This window comes from Heloderma suspectum, chromosome 1, assembly GCF_057233095.1.
Source record: "Heloderma suspectum isolate Gila_16-S chromosome 1, 16-S_ref, whole genome shotgun sequence".
Taxonomy (NCBI): Eukaryota; Metazoa; Chordata; class Lepidosauria; order Squamata; family Helodermatidae; genus Heloderma; species Heloderma suspectum.
Genome location: NC_139458.1, coordinates 406299304 through 406314590, shown reverse-complemented (window position 1 = coordinate 406314590; position 15287 = coordinate 406299304). Strand labels below are relative to the sequence as shown.

At 43.3% G+C, this 15287-nt stretch overlaps 1 protein-coding gene across 2 annotated transcripts in view; it reads right to left on the bottom strand.

Annotated features, from left to right (window-relative positions):
• Positions 1-5260: 5260 nt before the first annotated feature.
• EML4 (EMAP like 4) overlaps positions 5261-15287 on the bottom strand; it is a 148091-nt gene continuing 138064 nt past the window's right edge. The window contains exons 20-24 of one of the 2 annotated variants that reach the window (XM_084828917.1): positions 14990-15077; positions 10341-10439; positions 9000-9130; positions 8052-8424; positions 5261-7488 (exon numbers count right to left, since the gene is read on the bottom strand). In XM_084828917.1, coding sequence (XP_084685043.1) covers positions 7421-7488; positions 8052-8424; positions 9000-9130; positions 10341-10439; positions 14990-15077 — 759 coding nt within the window. In that variant the 3' untranslated portion in view covers positions 5261-7420. Of the gene's footprint in view, positions 8425-8999; positions 9131-10340; positions 10440-14989; positions 15078-15287 lie in introns of both variants that reach the window. The other variant, XM_084828915.1, reaches the window with a different exon arrangement.

Genomic DNA, 15287 nt, shown 5'->3' with positions numbered 1-15287 from the left:
CCTGGACATCTTGCCTTGGCTAATGCAAGCTTCTTTGCCCCAATCTCCTGTTGTCTCACATTCATTTAGAATTCTGCTGCCATAATTATTTACTTCTCTTATCACTCTAACACATGATACCTTTCCTTAATTCCCTTCACCGGCTTCTTGTCTACTCCCCGGTCCAGCTCAAGCACCTCCTCCTTGCCTTCAAAGCCCTTCATGGCCTTGCTCCCTTATCTCCATGCTGTTTTATCCCAATACTTCTCTGTTCCCAGACTTTGCTCCTCCTGCACAACCTCATCAGCCATCTGAAGGTTCCCTGCTCCCTCAAATCTCTCCACAGTTTCCCTTGCTGCCTCACATGCCTAAAACCCTTTCCCAAAATGCCTTAGCGAGGCCACCTTCCTTCCGTTCTTCAAATCCTTCTTCAGCACTCTCTTTTTCCATGAACACTTGAACTCAGCTAGGAATGGGGGAGAAATTAGTTCAGTTTGCATTTTAATGCAAACTTGCATAATTTCACACTTTTGAAGCACTATGCAAACCGAGACGCAGTTCTTCAAAATTCTCACTTCTCTGAATTTTGCCATGGAGTTCTCCACCCCCCAAATGTGTACAAAAATGTGTATATAGGGGAAAACAACACTCAAAAATGCATATTAGGGCAACTGCTTGCAAAAAAAAAAAATGTGTTTATTAGGCAAAGATTAAAGCAACAATGTACGTATTAGGGAAAACATGCACAAAAACGTTTATAAATTTTCATGTGAGCTTTAAAACAAATCTAAAAGTTTGGGACAAACCAAACTTAAGACTGGAGAAATTCTCAAAGTTCAAGATGAACCATACTTAAGACTGGAAAAATGAGAAAGTGAGACCAAAATTTACAATTCATCCATTCATAGACTCAACCCCTCTAGTCCTTAGGTGTGGAACCTGTGGCCTCCAGATGTTTTCCAGATAGAGTGGTAGTCCAATATCTGGAGGGCCAGACCTTCTGCATCCCACAGGCCAAGTAGAAGTTCTTGAGCTATTTACCCCCTACCTCTGTGTTGAATTTTAGATTTGAGGCTCTTTGAGAGTAGGGACTTGTTCTCCTGTACTCTAGAAAGCACTGTGCAACATTGCTAGTGCTACTTAAATAGGGAGACGTTTATTTGATAGATCAGAATGGCACAAGCTCAAAGATGACCACAATATTGTTGCTGATTTACTGTTTAGACAAACAACAGGCTGATACCCTAAGATGTGGTGATGATCACTAGCTTATCACCGAAAAAGAAAACAGGCTAGACCAGTAGCGGTGAACCTTAAATCCACTATGCCACCTAATACATAACACTATTCTCAAATGTTGCCTCCCCACCCCACCCACAGCAGTGAATAAAAAATTAGGACATAAAAATAGCACTCAAGCTAAAGCAACTTTACTCAGACATATAGATATATTTATGGAAGGTTTAGATGATGCACAGATCCCAGGCATGCATTCCATGAGATCTCTGTACTGATGGCCATCAGCCAATTCCATAGCTCTGCGACCTGGTTCCCTCCAGATGCTTTGGACTTCATCTCCCATCAGCCTCAGCCAGCATGTCCAATGGGTAGGAATGCTGGGAGTTGTAGTCCAAAACATCTGGAGGGCACCAGACTGGGAAAGGTTGCTTAATGGGAGGTTTATCTGAACCCAAATAACACTCCCCCTCTGATGTTGTCTTTCTGGAAGCTCATGATGCATACTTATTCTCATTGTAAATAGATCGCATACTACTATTTTGGGGGGATTTTTTGCCCTACGTGGAGAGGGGACATTCCTGTTTATTCTTTGCTGGGTGCCACTTTTTAAAAGGGCCCTGGAAGAGAAATCTGGGATTTTGTCCTCAAGCCAGGGTGAGTAGCATACAGTGTTCCTTTGCTGGCTCTCAGAAGGCATTGCAAGAGGTGAGAAGGGACTGCCTAAAATCCCAAATGCCCATTTGCCCCCAGAGGTTCAGAATGCCCTTCCACCTTCAAGATTTGTACAGCACTCCCTGGAGTGGGTGGACATATGGCCTGGGTTAAAACTAACTCAGTTTGATCAACAGGCATTGCTTTTAGTTGTGATAGTGCTAAGTGGAACCTCCATATTCAGTAGTAGTATACCACAAAGCAGGAGATACAGAGGATAAACAAGGGAAGACTATTATCTTTAGAACCTCACAAAGAGTATGAAGACATCTGGCTGGTGTCCAGGGTGTTTGTGGGAATGGACACAGTTGGGTAGAAGGAAGGAATGGAGATGAGTGTAAGGGGAAGGTAAGGGCTGGTGGCTGCAATGTCAGTGGGGCGATGAATCCACTCTGAGTTTTAGTGAGAATTCTAAAGGAGCTATCCAATGTGCTCCTTTAGAGTTCTGACAGGTTCTGAATGAAATCTGGACCAGATTTACCACTGCACTGACATTGGAGCCACCAGCCTCCATTGGGCTTAGAGCAGAGGAGGAAGTCTTACCTTGACTAGAGGATGGAAGAGGCTGCCTGTCAAAGGGCCCTCAGGAAACTCTTTTTTAAATGTGCGAATGCACACCTTTCCTCCGTATAAACTAGATTTAATTGTGGAACACATTTATTTTTCACAAAGGCATAATCCTACCGCCCGCAGTTTCCCCATTCTTTAATGATCAAAGCCTAAGTAAAACATCTGTCAGAAAAAAGACAAAAAGAAAAGATTGAAACAATGAAGTCTCTTCAGTCTCTCTGGGAATGAGTATGAGCAAAACCAACAGATTTAAGTTCTGCTTTTCAGCCAGTGTTAACCCTTTTCATGCCAAGAGACTACGCAGATACAAACGTATCTTTAGATACACCAGCATTTAATTGCACAGGATGGAACTTCCATGTTCAAAGGCAGTTAAACGCCCAATTATGAAAATGTTGGGGAAAACAGCAGGAAGTGGCCATTTCCAGCTCTGTTTCTGAGCTTCGAGAAGCATCTGTCTGAGGCTGCCAGACAAAATGGACCTTTTGATCTGGTCCAGTATGGCTAACAAGGTAAGATAATGTAATGGTATCATTATTACGTTGTCATTTGTTTTGTTTCATCTTTATATTTCTGGATCCTTAGGAAAGAGCCTTTTCACGCCAAAATGCGTTGAGCTACGTTACAAACCCTTTTTTCTTTTTTTTGTCCTATTCAGCACCAGAGTCTGCTCTTTTTTGCCTTCTGAGGTGATTTCCCCCTCCCCCCACTTCATTTTAAAGAGCATGGCTAACAGCCATCAATAGAATTATCCTATAGAACAGGAGCAGGGAACCCTTTTTTAAAATGGGGGGTCATTGACACACTGCAAAGGTCGATGGCTAACTCAATGGTGGATGAAGCCAGAGATAGAAGCAGACAGAACTACCCCCTTCTCATAAGAACAGCCCTGCTGGATCAGACCAAGGGTCCATATAGTCCAGCATTCTGTTCACACAGTGGCCGTTGACCAGGAATCCATAAGCAGGGCATGAGTGCAACAGCACCCTCCCACCCATGTTCCCCAGCAACTGGTGTACATAGGCTCACTGGCTCTGGTACTGGAGGTAGCACATAGCCATCAAGTGTGGTAGCCATTGATAGCCTTTTCCTCCAGGAATTTCTCTAACCCCCTTTAAAAGCCATCCAGGTTGGTGGCCATCACTACATCCTGTGACAGCGAATTCTACAGTTTAATTATGTGCTGTGTGAAGAAGGACTTCCTTTTATCTGTTCTGAATCTCCCACCAATCAGCTTCATAGGATGACACCAGGTTCTAGTATTTTGAGAGAGGGAGAAAAATGTCTCCCTATCCACATTCTCCACACCATGCATAATTTTGTACACCTCTATCATGTCTCCCCTTCCCCTCCTGTTTCCCAAGCTAAACAATCCCAGCTGTTGTGACCTTCTCTCATAGGGGAGATGCTCCAGCCCCTTCGTCATTTTAGTTGCCCTTTTCTGCATTTTTCCAGCTCTGCAGTATCTTTTTTTAAGTGTAGTGACCAGAACTGTACACAGTATTCCAATATGGTTGCACCATAGATTTGTATAAGAGCAGTATAATATTGGCAGTTTTATTCTCAATTCCTTTTCTAATTATGCCTAACATGGAGTTTGCCTTTTTTATAGTGGCCACACACTGAGTTGCCATTTTCATTGAGCTGTTGAAGATTTCTCTCTCTTCAGGGAAGACGCGCGGCGACATGGACAGGATCCCTGACAATTACCACAGCTTGCTGCTCAGGACATTGGCTGGGTGGTTTCATGCATTCTACCACTGTGGACAGGTCTGCAGTGGGATGAAGAAGCCTTATGAACCGTTCTGTAGTGTGTGTGTGTGTGTGTGTGTGGTCCATGGGCTGCAAGTTCCCCACCACTGCTCAGTAATACTATGGGTTGGATCTAGATTCAGCTAAGTGTAAAGTAGACCCATTGAACTCAATAAGACCAAAGGTAGTAATGATTAGCTTAGGTCCTATTGATTTCAATACGTCTACTCTAAGCATAACAAAGTCTGGATCCAACCCTATGCATTTTTAAAGTTGTTTTAATATTATAAATGATTTAACATTTACTTTGGATTGTTTTATTTATTGCATTTATATCCCACCTTTCTTCCATCATGGAACTCAAGGTAGCTACATGAGGTTCCCAAGTAGTCTCCGCTCCAAGCAGTGACCAGACCCAGACCTGCTTAGCTTCAGCAAGGTGGCTGCCTCATGTGCCTTCAGACTATGCCCTGGGATTATCTTAGTTTATATACCATTATTATACTAGAGCAATGCATTTTCATTTTTGCGAGATATAGATATAGATAAAGTTCTTGATTCTGAATTACTCTAAATATGTATGCTTTTAGAGTTGCCTTCAAATAAGGGTATTACATTTGAAATGCATTGGGCTCATTCTAATAAATGGTTTCCTACCACCTTCTGAGGTTCTTTCTGGTTTACTCCAGAGTTCCATGCTGGCTACCCATCCCATAAATGATTCTTCACAACCCAAAGCCTACACAGAGCAACGTTCTATATACCAACAGACTCTTTGGGCATTCTAAAGCAGCGTAAACAGAGAAGTGTAAGGGATTTGCACTTTGTCTTCCACATTCAATGGATCTTGGAGAGTAGGGGAGAAGAGGAGGCATGTTCTCTGGGTTGATAAAAATATTGGCTCATACTATCTGAACTGGGAAAAGTGAGCTGGATGTAATGAAGACAAGTACAAGGACTTTAAAAGATCCATTAGAGGTAATTCAAAAGAGGAAAGCTATATCACCATTACTTTGATTCTTTTATTATTATTTTTAAATCTTCAAATTTATCTGCCATGAGACAGGAATGCATGATAGATAGAAATGGCTCAAACATCTTCACATGACACACTTAAATCATATTTCATTCACAATTTTTTCCCTAGAACATCTACAGTTAACATAATCCCACCCATTTCCATCCATTATCACAGATTTAATTATCCATTAAACAGTAGTTGCCAGCAATCGAAAGCTGTAAGGCTTTTTTTTTTTTTTTTGCATATTAGAAAAAAAAACCCCTCCTTTAACCTACAACATGAGAGAAAAAAATCACAATGATTAACTCTCTTTTTACATGGCAACCCCAAGGTAATAGATATTTCCAAATGAAATGCATTGTTTCACGGTATTCATTGAGGATGTAAGAGAGCTCCCTCTCCCATTAGCTTTGACAAACATTACTAGAAGTACTTTATCACCTTAAGGCGCAATCCTATGCATGTTGAGATAGAAAAAGTCCTACAACTCCCAGCATTCCTCGGCCAGCCATACTGGCTGAGGAATGCTGGGAGCTGTAGGACTTCTTCTGTCTCAACATGCATAGGATTGCGCCGTTAGCATATCCCTTTTAAATGGTGTTCTCCAACCAGTGTTGCTCCACCAACAGAAGGCATTTTCAGTGGAACAGAGAGGAGGTGATTTTGAGCAATTTCTCCACCTCCCAAGAGGCCCTTGTGTTTCCCCCAAATCTGCTTGAGGGCTGGGCGAACTTCTGGAGAAGATTTTGGGAGGTGTGGGGGCTGGAGGGGAGGGGGAGCTGCTGAAAATCTCCCCCTCCCTATAGGGCTGGTGGATGCCTTTTGTTGTTGGAGGGACACTAGCTGGATATCATCCAAAGGAATCCATTACCTTGATGTGACAATTTGTATTGCCCACTGACATAATTTGGAAAAGTGGCCAGTCACACCCTAGAACTCTCCAGCATCATTACTATTTAACGGTACAGTTAAAAACAAACAGACAGATGGGTTGCTTGGAATCCACAACTCTCTCCATTTGAAGAGAATTGTTTTGAGGTTTTCCGGAATGGATGTAAACGTGTGTGTGTGTGTGTGTATGTCCTTTGGGAGTCCATTTGAGTTCTCGACATTACCAATGATGAATAGATACCTGATCTGTAGCATTTACTCCTGAGAAGATACTAGAAGGGAATGACAGTTCTGATGCACTTTGGAATGGCACAATCACGTAAACGCTTGCACACTTAAGACTTAACAAACTCATCCAAAGTTTCTAAACACGATTTCTAACTAAACTCTAAAGTATCAGCACAATAAAAAAAAAGATCCTATGTAATCAAAACATAAACAAGTAGGAATTTTTTTTCAGCAAACTCTTTTAAATGTAGAAAACTCTAGGTACTTAAGAAAATGTAGCTGATGGGGTTTTTTTGGTGTAATTTTTTTAAAAAAAGATATTTTTCCAAACGCGTAATAAAATGCCATGATATCCCATAACTGGCCAGGTCCAGCCATCTCAGAACTGCATGGCTTACAAAAACTGGGCAAGGGGAGAAAAACACACAAAAACACACACAAAAATATAACACACAAAAGAGAAAAAAATCCAAAAATATCCAACATAATCCAAGTAAATGTGACATTTACATTACAGCTCTTAAAAAGGAGGCTGTAAAAAAAAAGCCTATTTGATTTTTTAAAATTCTTATGGTTACCACTACATAATTTTTGAAAGTGATTGATTTATTACCTTAATCCCAAGCACTAGATTTCATAATTTAAGGGTATTCCTCTAATATTTAGCCTCTTATTGAGGGAATGAGTTGTATCTGAAGGCCAAGTTTTAACTTGGGAGTTAGAACTTTTGTCATCATGCAATCAAGTCAGTTCACATCAAGGTCACAGTAGGTGTTCTTGAGTTTCAATAGGGCTAGGCAAGTAGCTCCGTGAGAAGATGTCCTACAGCGGTCTTCAATTAAAAGACTAAGCAAAGCTTAAGTTTAAAAGACTAAGCAAAGCTTAAGTTCTGTCTTTTAAGATCCATCATCAGGGAACAATGGAAAGTGTTCTTTAATATGAGTTGCCTTAGAACTAGCAGCAGCCAGGGCAGAACGGGCCTGGAGGCTAGTATGAATTAGTAGTGTTAGAAAATTGCATAGGTCTTAATCAAGAAGGCAGTAAGCAGGATGCACAATATGGCTCTGTTGTGATGTTTGTCCTCTTCTCCTCTCCTTCTGTTTTTAATATAAAAAAAGAAAAGAGAGTTCCATAAAGAGCTTGCACACGGGACGCATTACGCTGCAGGTATTACTCAGCGCTTCTGTTTGGTGTTAGAAGTTCTTTCACAGAAGACTTTTTCCCCTCCTCAGCCTATGGCTGAAGATAATTCCTCCTTCCTCTCTACCCCATGTCATTTGCGTCATGTGCCTCTTTCTGACAGCAACTTCAGAAGTACATTTAATCTACAGTTGCATCCTACTATCCTGACCAGCTCTTGACTGGGCATGTCAAGATGGATCCTTACAATAGTTCCATGCACTGAAAACAGAAGATCAGACTAAAAGCCTTCAACTGAAACCCAACAATTGGAGTGCTCCTGATTTGGAGCTGTTTCCCTTCCCCTACTTGAACCCTCTTCCCCTTTACAAAAGTATGCACATCGAGGGAAAAATGTATAAAGGCCATCTGAGTTCAAGCTGTTAAGACACTGGAGAGTTTTCTTGCTGGTCTTCAGTAACAGTGGATCCACTCTGCTCCTCACTTGTGTCATTGGATGGTTCTTCGCAGTTTGGCTCACCTGGATCTAGACTGCTGCCATCACTTTGCTCCTCGCACTGCTCTTCGTTGACCTCCACAGTCTGCTCCAGATTACTCTCCAAAGATGTTGGGGAACCATCTGTTGCCCTGTCATTGGCTGCTATTTCGTCAGACAGCTGAGTACAGGGAACAGGAGTGCCTGGCTGTACAAAGCTTTCACTGGCACTTACAGACACTTTGGTAGCACCCATTTCTACTGCAATGTCGTTCTGCGGCAAAGTTACTTTCTCTACAAGTCTCCACTGAATGATACTCATATCTTTGCCTCCAGTTGAAATCAAGTGACTGTCATTGTGAGTGAAGCTGACATTTGTCACATGGCTACTGTGGGCGCTGTATTTATGACTTGGGGCCTGTGGAAACAAACCAGGAAATGATGTCTGTCTTAGGATCAAAATACCCTTGAGAACAGCCATTTCATCTCAACGTCCCAAATATGTGAATTTAGCCAGGAAAGGAAAGATGCTCTCTACACTCATTCTTCCTAGCCTTTCTAATAAAATTGTATATTTCATCTGGCCCCATATCCTCATGAAATAGGGATCCTTGTAAGGTCAATCATGAATTCTACATATGGTCTGCTACTGGTGGTCCTAGTCTATGTAAACACTCTAACTACTGGCAGTAGTTTCACTGGTGGGATAACTGCATAGATCTGATGGGAATAGATCAGTCCCATTGTTCATGTAAATACTGCTTCTATAGCTCCGGGGAATCTACTTACTGGCTTGAATAGGTCAGCAACCACAGTGATTTAAAAGATACACATTGGTGGCTTTCCAGCTGTGGTCATGTTGTATTTGCAATACAAGAGAGGGCTGAATCCCAGCCACAGTATTAAATACATCCACAACATCTGAAGAAATACTGTCCTTGCAGGTGCAGGGAGTTAACTCTTGGACCCATTGCCCTTAAACGGCCGACATACCTTTGCCTTGGAGCAGGGATACTGAAACAGATGGACTTTACAAAAGTCATCAGCAACTGCTATCACCTTCCTGTTATGGGACCTGATGAGAGCATTTATATCTGTTCCGTCTGATCCTTCAGGCCACACTCCTTCAGTATAGGAAAAACACAAACATTAGGCTGTAACCCACATAAAGCAGGGGTGCAGAACCTTTGGCTCCTCCAGATGTTGTTGGACTCCACTTCCCATTAGCCCCAGCCAGCATGGCCAATGGTTAAGGATGATGGATTTTGTAGGCCAACAACACCTGGAAGACCACAGGTTCTCCACCTCTGGTTTCAAGAAATCTTAGCCGATTAGTTGTACATGTAAGTAGTAATACATCAGGGGTGGGGAACTTGTGGCCCTCCAGATATTTTTGCCACAACTCCCATTCTCCCTCACCATTGGCTATACTGGCTAGGGCTGATGAGAGCTGTAGGCCAAAACATCTGGAGGGACAAAAGTTGTGAATTCCTGTAATAGAGCAATCCATTAAAACTGGGTAGGTTTTACCAGAATGTGGTACTTTGCTTTTTAAATGGTGTACCTACATGCCACAGGACACATAATCTTAGAAAAGACAGTCCCTGATGCATGAGCGAGAGAGGACATCCTAACCTGGACATTTTATGTTCAGTTTTTATAAGTACTCCTCTTAAAAACAATTCATTAAAAAAACAACAACTGCCGCCTAATTAACAGGGTGCACTTTTTTAACCCATCAAAAGATTTTAAGAGATTAATCTAACCAATTAATTGACTAATCAGTACAGCCATAAAATAAATATATATGGAGGGCACAATCCTATAAGGATAGGCGGCTGCCTCTGAACTCGGAGGCGACCGCCTATCCAATGCAGGGCAGGAGAAGCACAGAGGGGATCGGGAGAGCAAAGGTCTGGATGGAGAGTTTCACATGGACAGTGTGCCGCAATAGAGACCCATTTGCTTGTCAATTGAAGGCACGATGGGCGGTGTCTCATTGCAGGAGTAATGCACTGCTAATGCAGAAAGAGTTAAGCACCCCATCCCATCCCATCCCATCCCATCCCCCACAACTTCATTCTAATGGCTCCCTTCCAAAATAGCTACTCTCAAAGAAAAAGAAAAGGCCATTTCATTACATATGTTTGAATATAGCAGGGTATCAGGCTCAGCTGGAATAGCGTTGACATACTGCATCCCCAGTTAAGAAGTCAAACAAGATAAAAAACATCTAAAGTACTGTATAAATGACACAATTTCCTCTTGTTTGCCAGACTATCACTAATTTTTAAACTTAAGAACAGTCATATTAAAAAGAAAGATGCTACTCACCAAATACCTGAAATCCCAGCACACAAGTGTACGTTGTCCAATCTATGTCCTTACACTCAGAACGATTCCTCATTAGTTTACAGCCAGCTGGAATGTCCCCTTTATTAATTAAAAAACCCACATAACTAGTAAGGAAGTACTAGTTCCCCTCTACTCAGCACTGGTTAGGCCTCATCTGGAGTACGGTGTCCAGTTCTGGGCACCACACTTTAAAGAAGGATGCAGACAAGCTGGACAGGGTTCAGAGGAGGGCAACAAATGCAGGGGACTAGAAACAAAGCCCTATGAGGAGAGACTGAAAGAACTGGGCATGTTTAGCCTGGAGAAGAGAAGACTGAGGGGAGATAGGATAGCGATCTTAAGTACTTGAAAGGTTGTCACAGAGAGGAAGGCCAGGATCTCTTCTCGATCATCCCAGAATACAGGACACGGAATAATGGGCTCAAGTTACAGGAAGTCAGATTCTGGCTGAACATCAGGAAAAACATCCCGACTGTTAGAGCAATACAACAATGGAACCAATTACCCAGGGAGGTGGTGGGCTCTCCCACACTGGAGACATTCAAGATGAGGCTGGACAGCCATCTGTTGGGGATGCTCTGACTTGGATTCCTGCACTGAGCAGGGGGTTGGACTTGATGGTCTTGTAGGCCCCTTCCAACCCTACTATTCTATGATTCTATTCTATGATTCTCTGTAATGGAATCATAGAATAGAATTTCTTCCCTTCAATGGTTTCAAATACAACTCCCATCATCCCTGACCATTGGCCATGGTGGCTGTGGCTGATGGAAGCCGTAGTCCAAAGCATCTGGAGGGCACCACATTGTGGAAGGCTGCTTCAGTGCCATTTCCTTTTATTACCATACAAGTGACATTCTCACTCTTGTCACAAACAGAGAAAAAGGGGCGAGGACTTCCCTGTAGGGTGCCTTTCAGTGTTGACTCCCTCATTTTAATGGTGTCTGGAAGTGTAGCTTCCTATCCCCCCGGCCATAGGAGTGAATGGTAGCTATTCACTTATACAGGACAACTGAACCCCATTTTTAGCAGGGTCACCAGTGTTGGAAGAGCTGTAACTCAGTGACAGAGCACCTGCTTTGCATACAGGAGGTCCCTGGTTCGATCCCCGGCATCTCCATGTAGGGTAGGAAAAGCTCCTAACTGAAGCCCCAGAGAGCCGCTGCCACTCAGTGTTGACAGTAATGGGCTAGATGGACCGATGGTCTGTTTCAGTACAAGGCAGCTGCCTACGTTCCTATGTGTTTGCCATTTACCTTGTCCAACAGGAGTAACTGAGAATGAAGTCTTCATAGCCCTTAAATTCCCATCATCTTTTAATCAGAAAGAGGGATGGCTCAAACACATTTGGCCCTGACAGCTTATATATGAATATATGAAGCTGCCTTAAACTGAGACAGACCTTTGGTCCATTACTGGCCCACTATGGTCTACTCTGGCTACAAGATGCTCTCCAGGGTATTGGGCAGAAATATTCCCAGCCATGCAACATGAGATCCTTTTACAAGAGGTGCTGGGAACTGAACCCAGGACCTTCTGCATGCGAAGCGTGTACTCTACCCATTGAGGTATGACTGTTCCCTCTAATATAGCATTTGTGCTGGATCAATCACAAACCTTAAACCAGTGGGCAACTTCTGGTCCTCCAGATGTTATACAGCATCCTATCAGCTCCAGCCAGCATGGCCAATGGTCGGGGATGATGGGCATGGAAGTCCAATATCTTCTGGAGGACCACAGTTTCCCCAGCCCTGCTTTAAACATGAATCTGAGCAAGAGCCATCTCTCCTCCAATGCTATTGATGGAAGGACGTTCAGTGCAAAGTAGACAGCTCAAATAGGAAGGCATCAAGACCAGTTAGGTAGAAAACTGGCATGGTACACTATTAAAACGAGCAAAGGGCTGGATGTGCCCAATCTCGTCTGATCTCAGAAGCTAAGCAGGGTTAGCCCTAGGTAGTACTTGGATGGGGCACTGCCTGGGAATCAGGCTTCCTGCATTGAGCAGGGGGTTGGACTTGATGGTCTTGTAGGCCCCTCCCAACCCTATGATTCTATGATTCTATGAAAACTAGCCCAGAGTAGCACTTGTTCCCTCTGGCATTCCTTTCTGGTCCCTCCCAGACATCATGATTGCATAATCCTGCTTTAGGGTTTTTGCTGAGAGTGATGTTTTTCTAAATGGTTTTAAAGTTTTACACTGGAAGTTGCCTTGCAAGGATTCTACATAATATGCCTTGGCATTCTCATTTGCAGGCAACTGCAAGTTCAGAACAACCAGCAGGCAAAAGCAACTTTATTGGGGGTAGAAGCAAGCTCTTAAAAAGATACCAGAAGTGCGTTTGCCATTCGATTGTTTAAAAAGAGCTGAAACTCATCCACCCCAGATCGGTTCATGGAGACTGTACATTTTCTCACAGTTCATTTTAACACAGACTGCTAACACAGATGAAAAAGTCATACAGTCTAACCAGTTTCCTGTCATTTAGGTGGAGCAAGGCCTGATACATCCAAAACAAAAAGACATGCTAATTTTATGTACTGTACATAGAAGACCAATTCTACCTAGAAGACTGATGCTAGGCAGCTTTTAAACAAGATCTAAAAAACCTAAGAATCTATGAAACTTTCTTGGAGAGGGAGTTCCTGAGTCGTTACAAAAAGAGGCCCCATTCCACTGTTCTACAGATGATATTCAGCTTGTAGTCAGAATTCAGAGGAGCACCTCCTGTAGTGAACCAAAAAACCCTCCCAAAGGAGATTGACCTATTAAGCATTCCAATACTGGTCCATCTAGGTCAGTATTGTCTAACAGGCAGCGGCTATGCAAGGTCTCAGCCTTGTTAAAAATGGAGATACCGGCGACTGAACCAGGATTGTATGGGCCTTTCCCAATAAGAGAACTGGGAATGCTATTCTTTATTTGCTGATAGAATAATACATACAGGACCTACTTTGTAGATCCAGTGGGCGAGTTTGGCTCATGTCAGTTCAGTGCCTGGGAATGCTCCGTATATGTCAAAGTACTCCTTGACACCGACGTGGGCTGCAGAAGATTCTCATCAACTGGGAGTTGTGCATGCCTGGTGGAGACCGCATATGCATTGCCCTGATGGGTCAAGGCTAGAAGTAGTAGAGTAACATGACGTTACTTAACCACTGTTCAGTCTGTTTTGTTCAGTCTTGTCATTTTCATGTCCTTGGTACCTCCAAGTGCATCGCAAGAGTTCCACAGTTCCTCAAGAGTATGAACTGAAAACCTGCGGTTCTCATCTCAGGTGGGCCTAAGGCAGGGGTGTCAAACCTCTTTCAGCTTGAGGGCTGAACTCCGTTTTGGAGAAGCTCTCAGGACAGGCAGGGGGCAAGACCAAGGGCAGAAGGGGCAGGGGCAAAAATACCAGCATATTTTGGCTTAAAACTCCTACTTCCAGTAACTAAGCCTGATGAGAGGCATTTTCGAATGGGGGAAAAGCTGCACAGAAGCCAGGAAGCCACCAAACGATTGATGGTCGGGTGAAAGGGGGCGTGGCCATCTGGAGGGCCAGGCTGGAACTCCTTGACCCCTGGGTCTGAAGTTCTGCACCCCTGGCCTAAGGCAAGCCTCTGTCCCTCGTGTGGGGATGAAGTCATTGGCCTACCTATAGGGCTGCAGTTAGAATTACAGAGGTAATGTATGCCAAAACCTGTGACCTACCAAACTGAATGCAGCTACCAGCTACCAACTGGGATTTCAAAGTGCTCCACTCCCCCGTCCACCTTGTTTTCGGAGTCCAAGAAAAACACAGGGTATTTCTGGAACCCCTAGTGAGCAGCCCTTGCCTTAATGGGGTCATGCTTGGAAAAAAGGAGGGTAAGGGGAGACATGATAGAGGTCTACAAAATTATGCATGGTGTGGGGAATGTGGATAGGGAGACATTTTTCTCCCTCTCTCAAAATACTAGAACCCGGGGTCATCCCATGAAGCTGATTGGTGGGAGATTCAGGACAGATAAAAGGCAGGACTTCTGCACACAGCGCATAGTTAAACTGTGGAATTCACTACCACAGGGTGTAGTGATGGCCACCAATTTGGATGGCTTTAAAAGGGGGTTGGACAAATTCCTGGAGGAAAAGGCTATCAATGGCTACTAGTTTTGATGGCTATGTGCTACCTCAGGACTAGAAGGACCCTTGGACTGATTCAGCATGGCTCTTCTTATGTTCTTATGTGCAGTCCCAATGTACGTGAAGCACTTTGAGCACCTAAGGAAACGTGCTCAAGACATCGGCAAGTGTCTGCATTAGGAACTGCCATGTGGCTCTAATTAGGCAAGTGTGTAGGCTATTTCCAAAGCCACAAATCTGCTCTGTGACATATCACATGCCAGCCCCACTCTCCCCTGTAAACTGTTAAACTGACTAAGGCCCTTGCAGAGATGTGAGCTATATTTAGAAGCACCATTAGGTAAGAAACAGTTCTGAATACTATCAGAAGGTCAGGTTACAGAAGGTCACACCAGTATCCTCTGTCAGCAAGCATTTTGCACCAACAGTTTGGTTTGTGTCAACCCCACCTCCCGCCGGTATTTCCCATTATGATTGTTCAGGCAGGTGTCTAGGTTGGAGGTAATTACAGCTTTGTACTCACAGTATAGTATTTCATAGTCTCCCGAGTTTGACATTATGTACTTATTTTCTGGGGACCAGTCAAGGTGCGTAATATAGCTGGAATGTCCCTAAAAACACATACACACATAAACACAAAAGAGAAATAAACAAGCTATCAAAATTCCAGTTAGCAGTCATTATTTCCCCCTGCTTCACTTTAATCCCCTTGTAAAAGGTTTGTGTAAACAAAATGCCACAACTGATTAGATGAGTAATCTATCAAGTTCTGCGGTCACAGAGTCCCCATTCATTTTGATGGCGCTCCAGTGGAAGTTCAT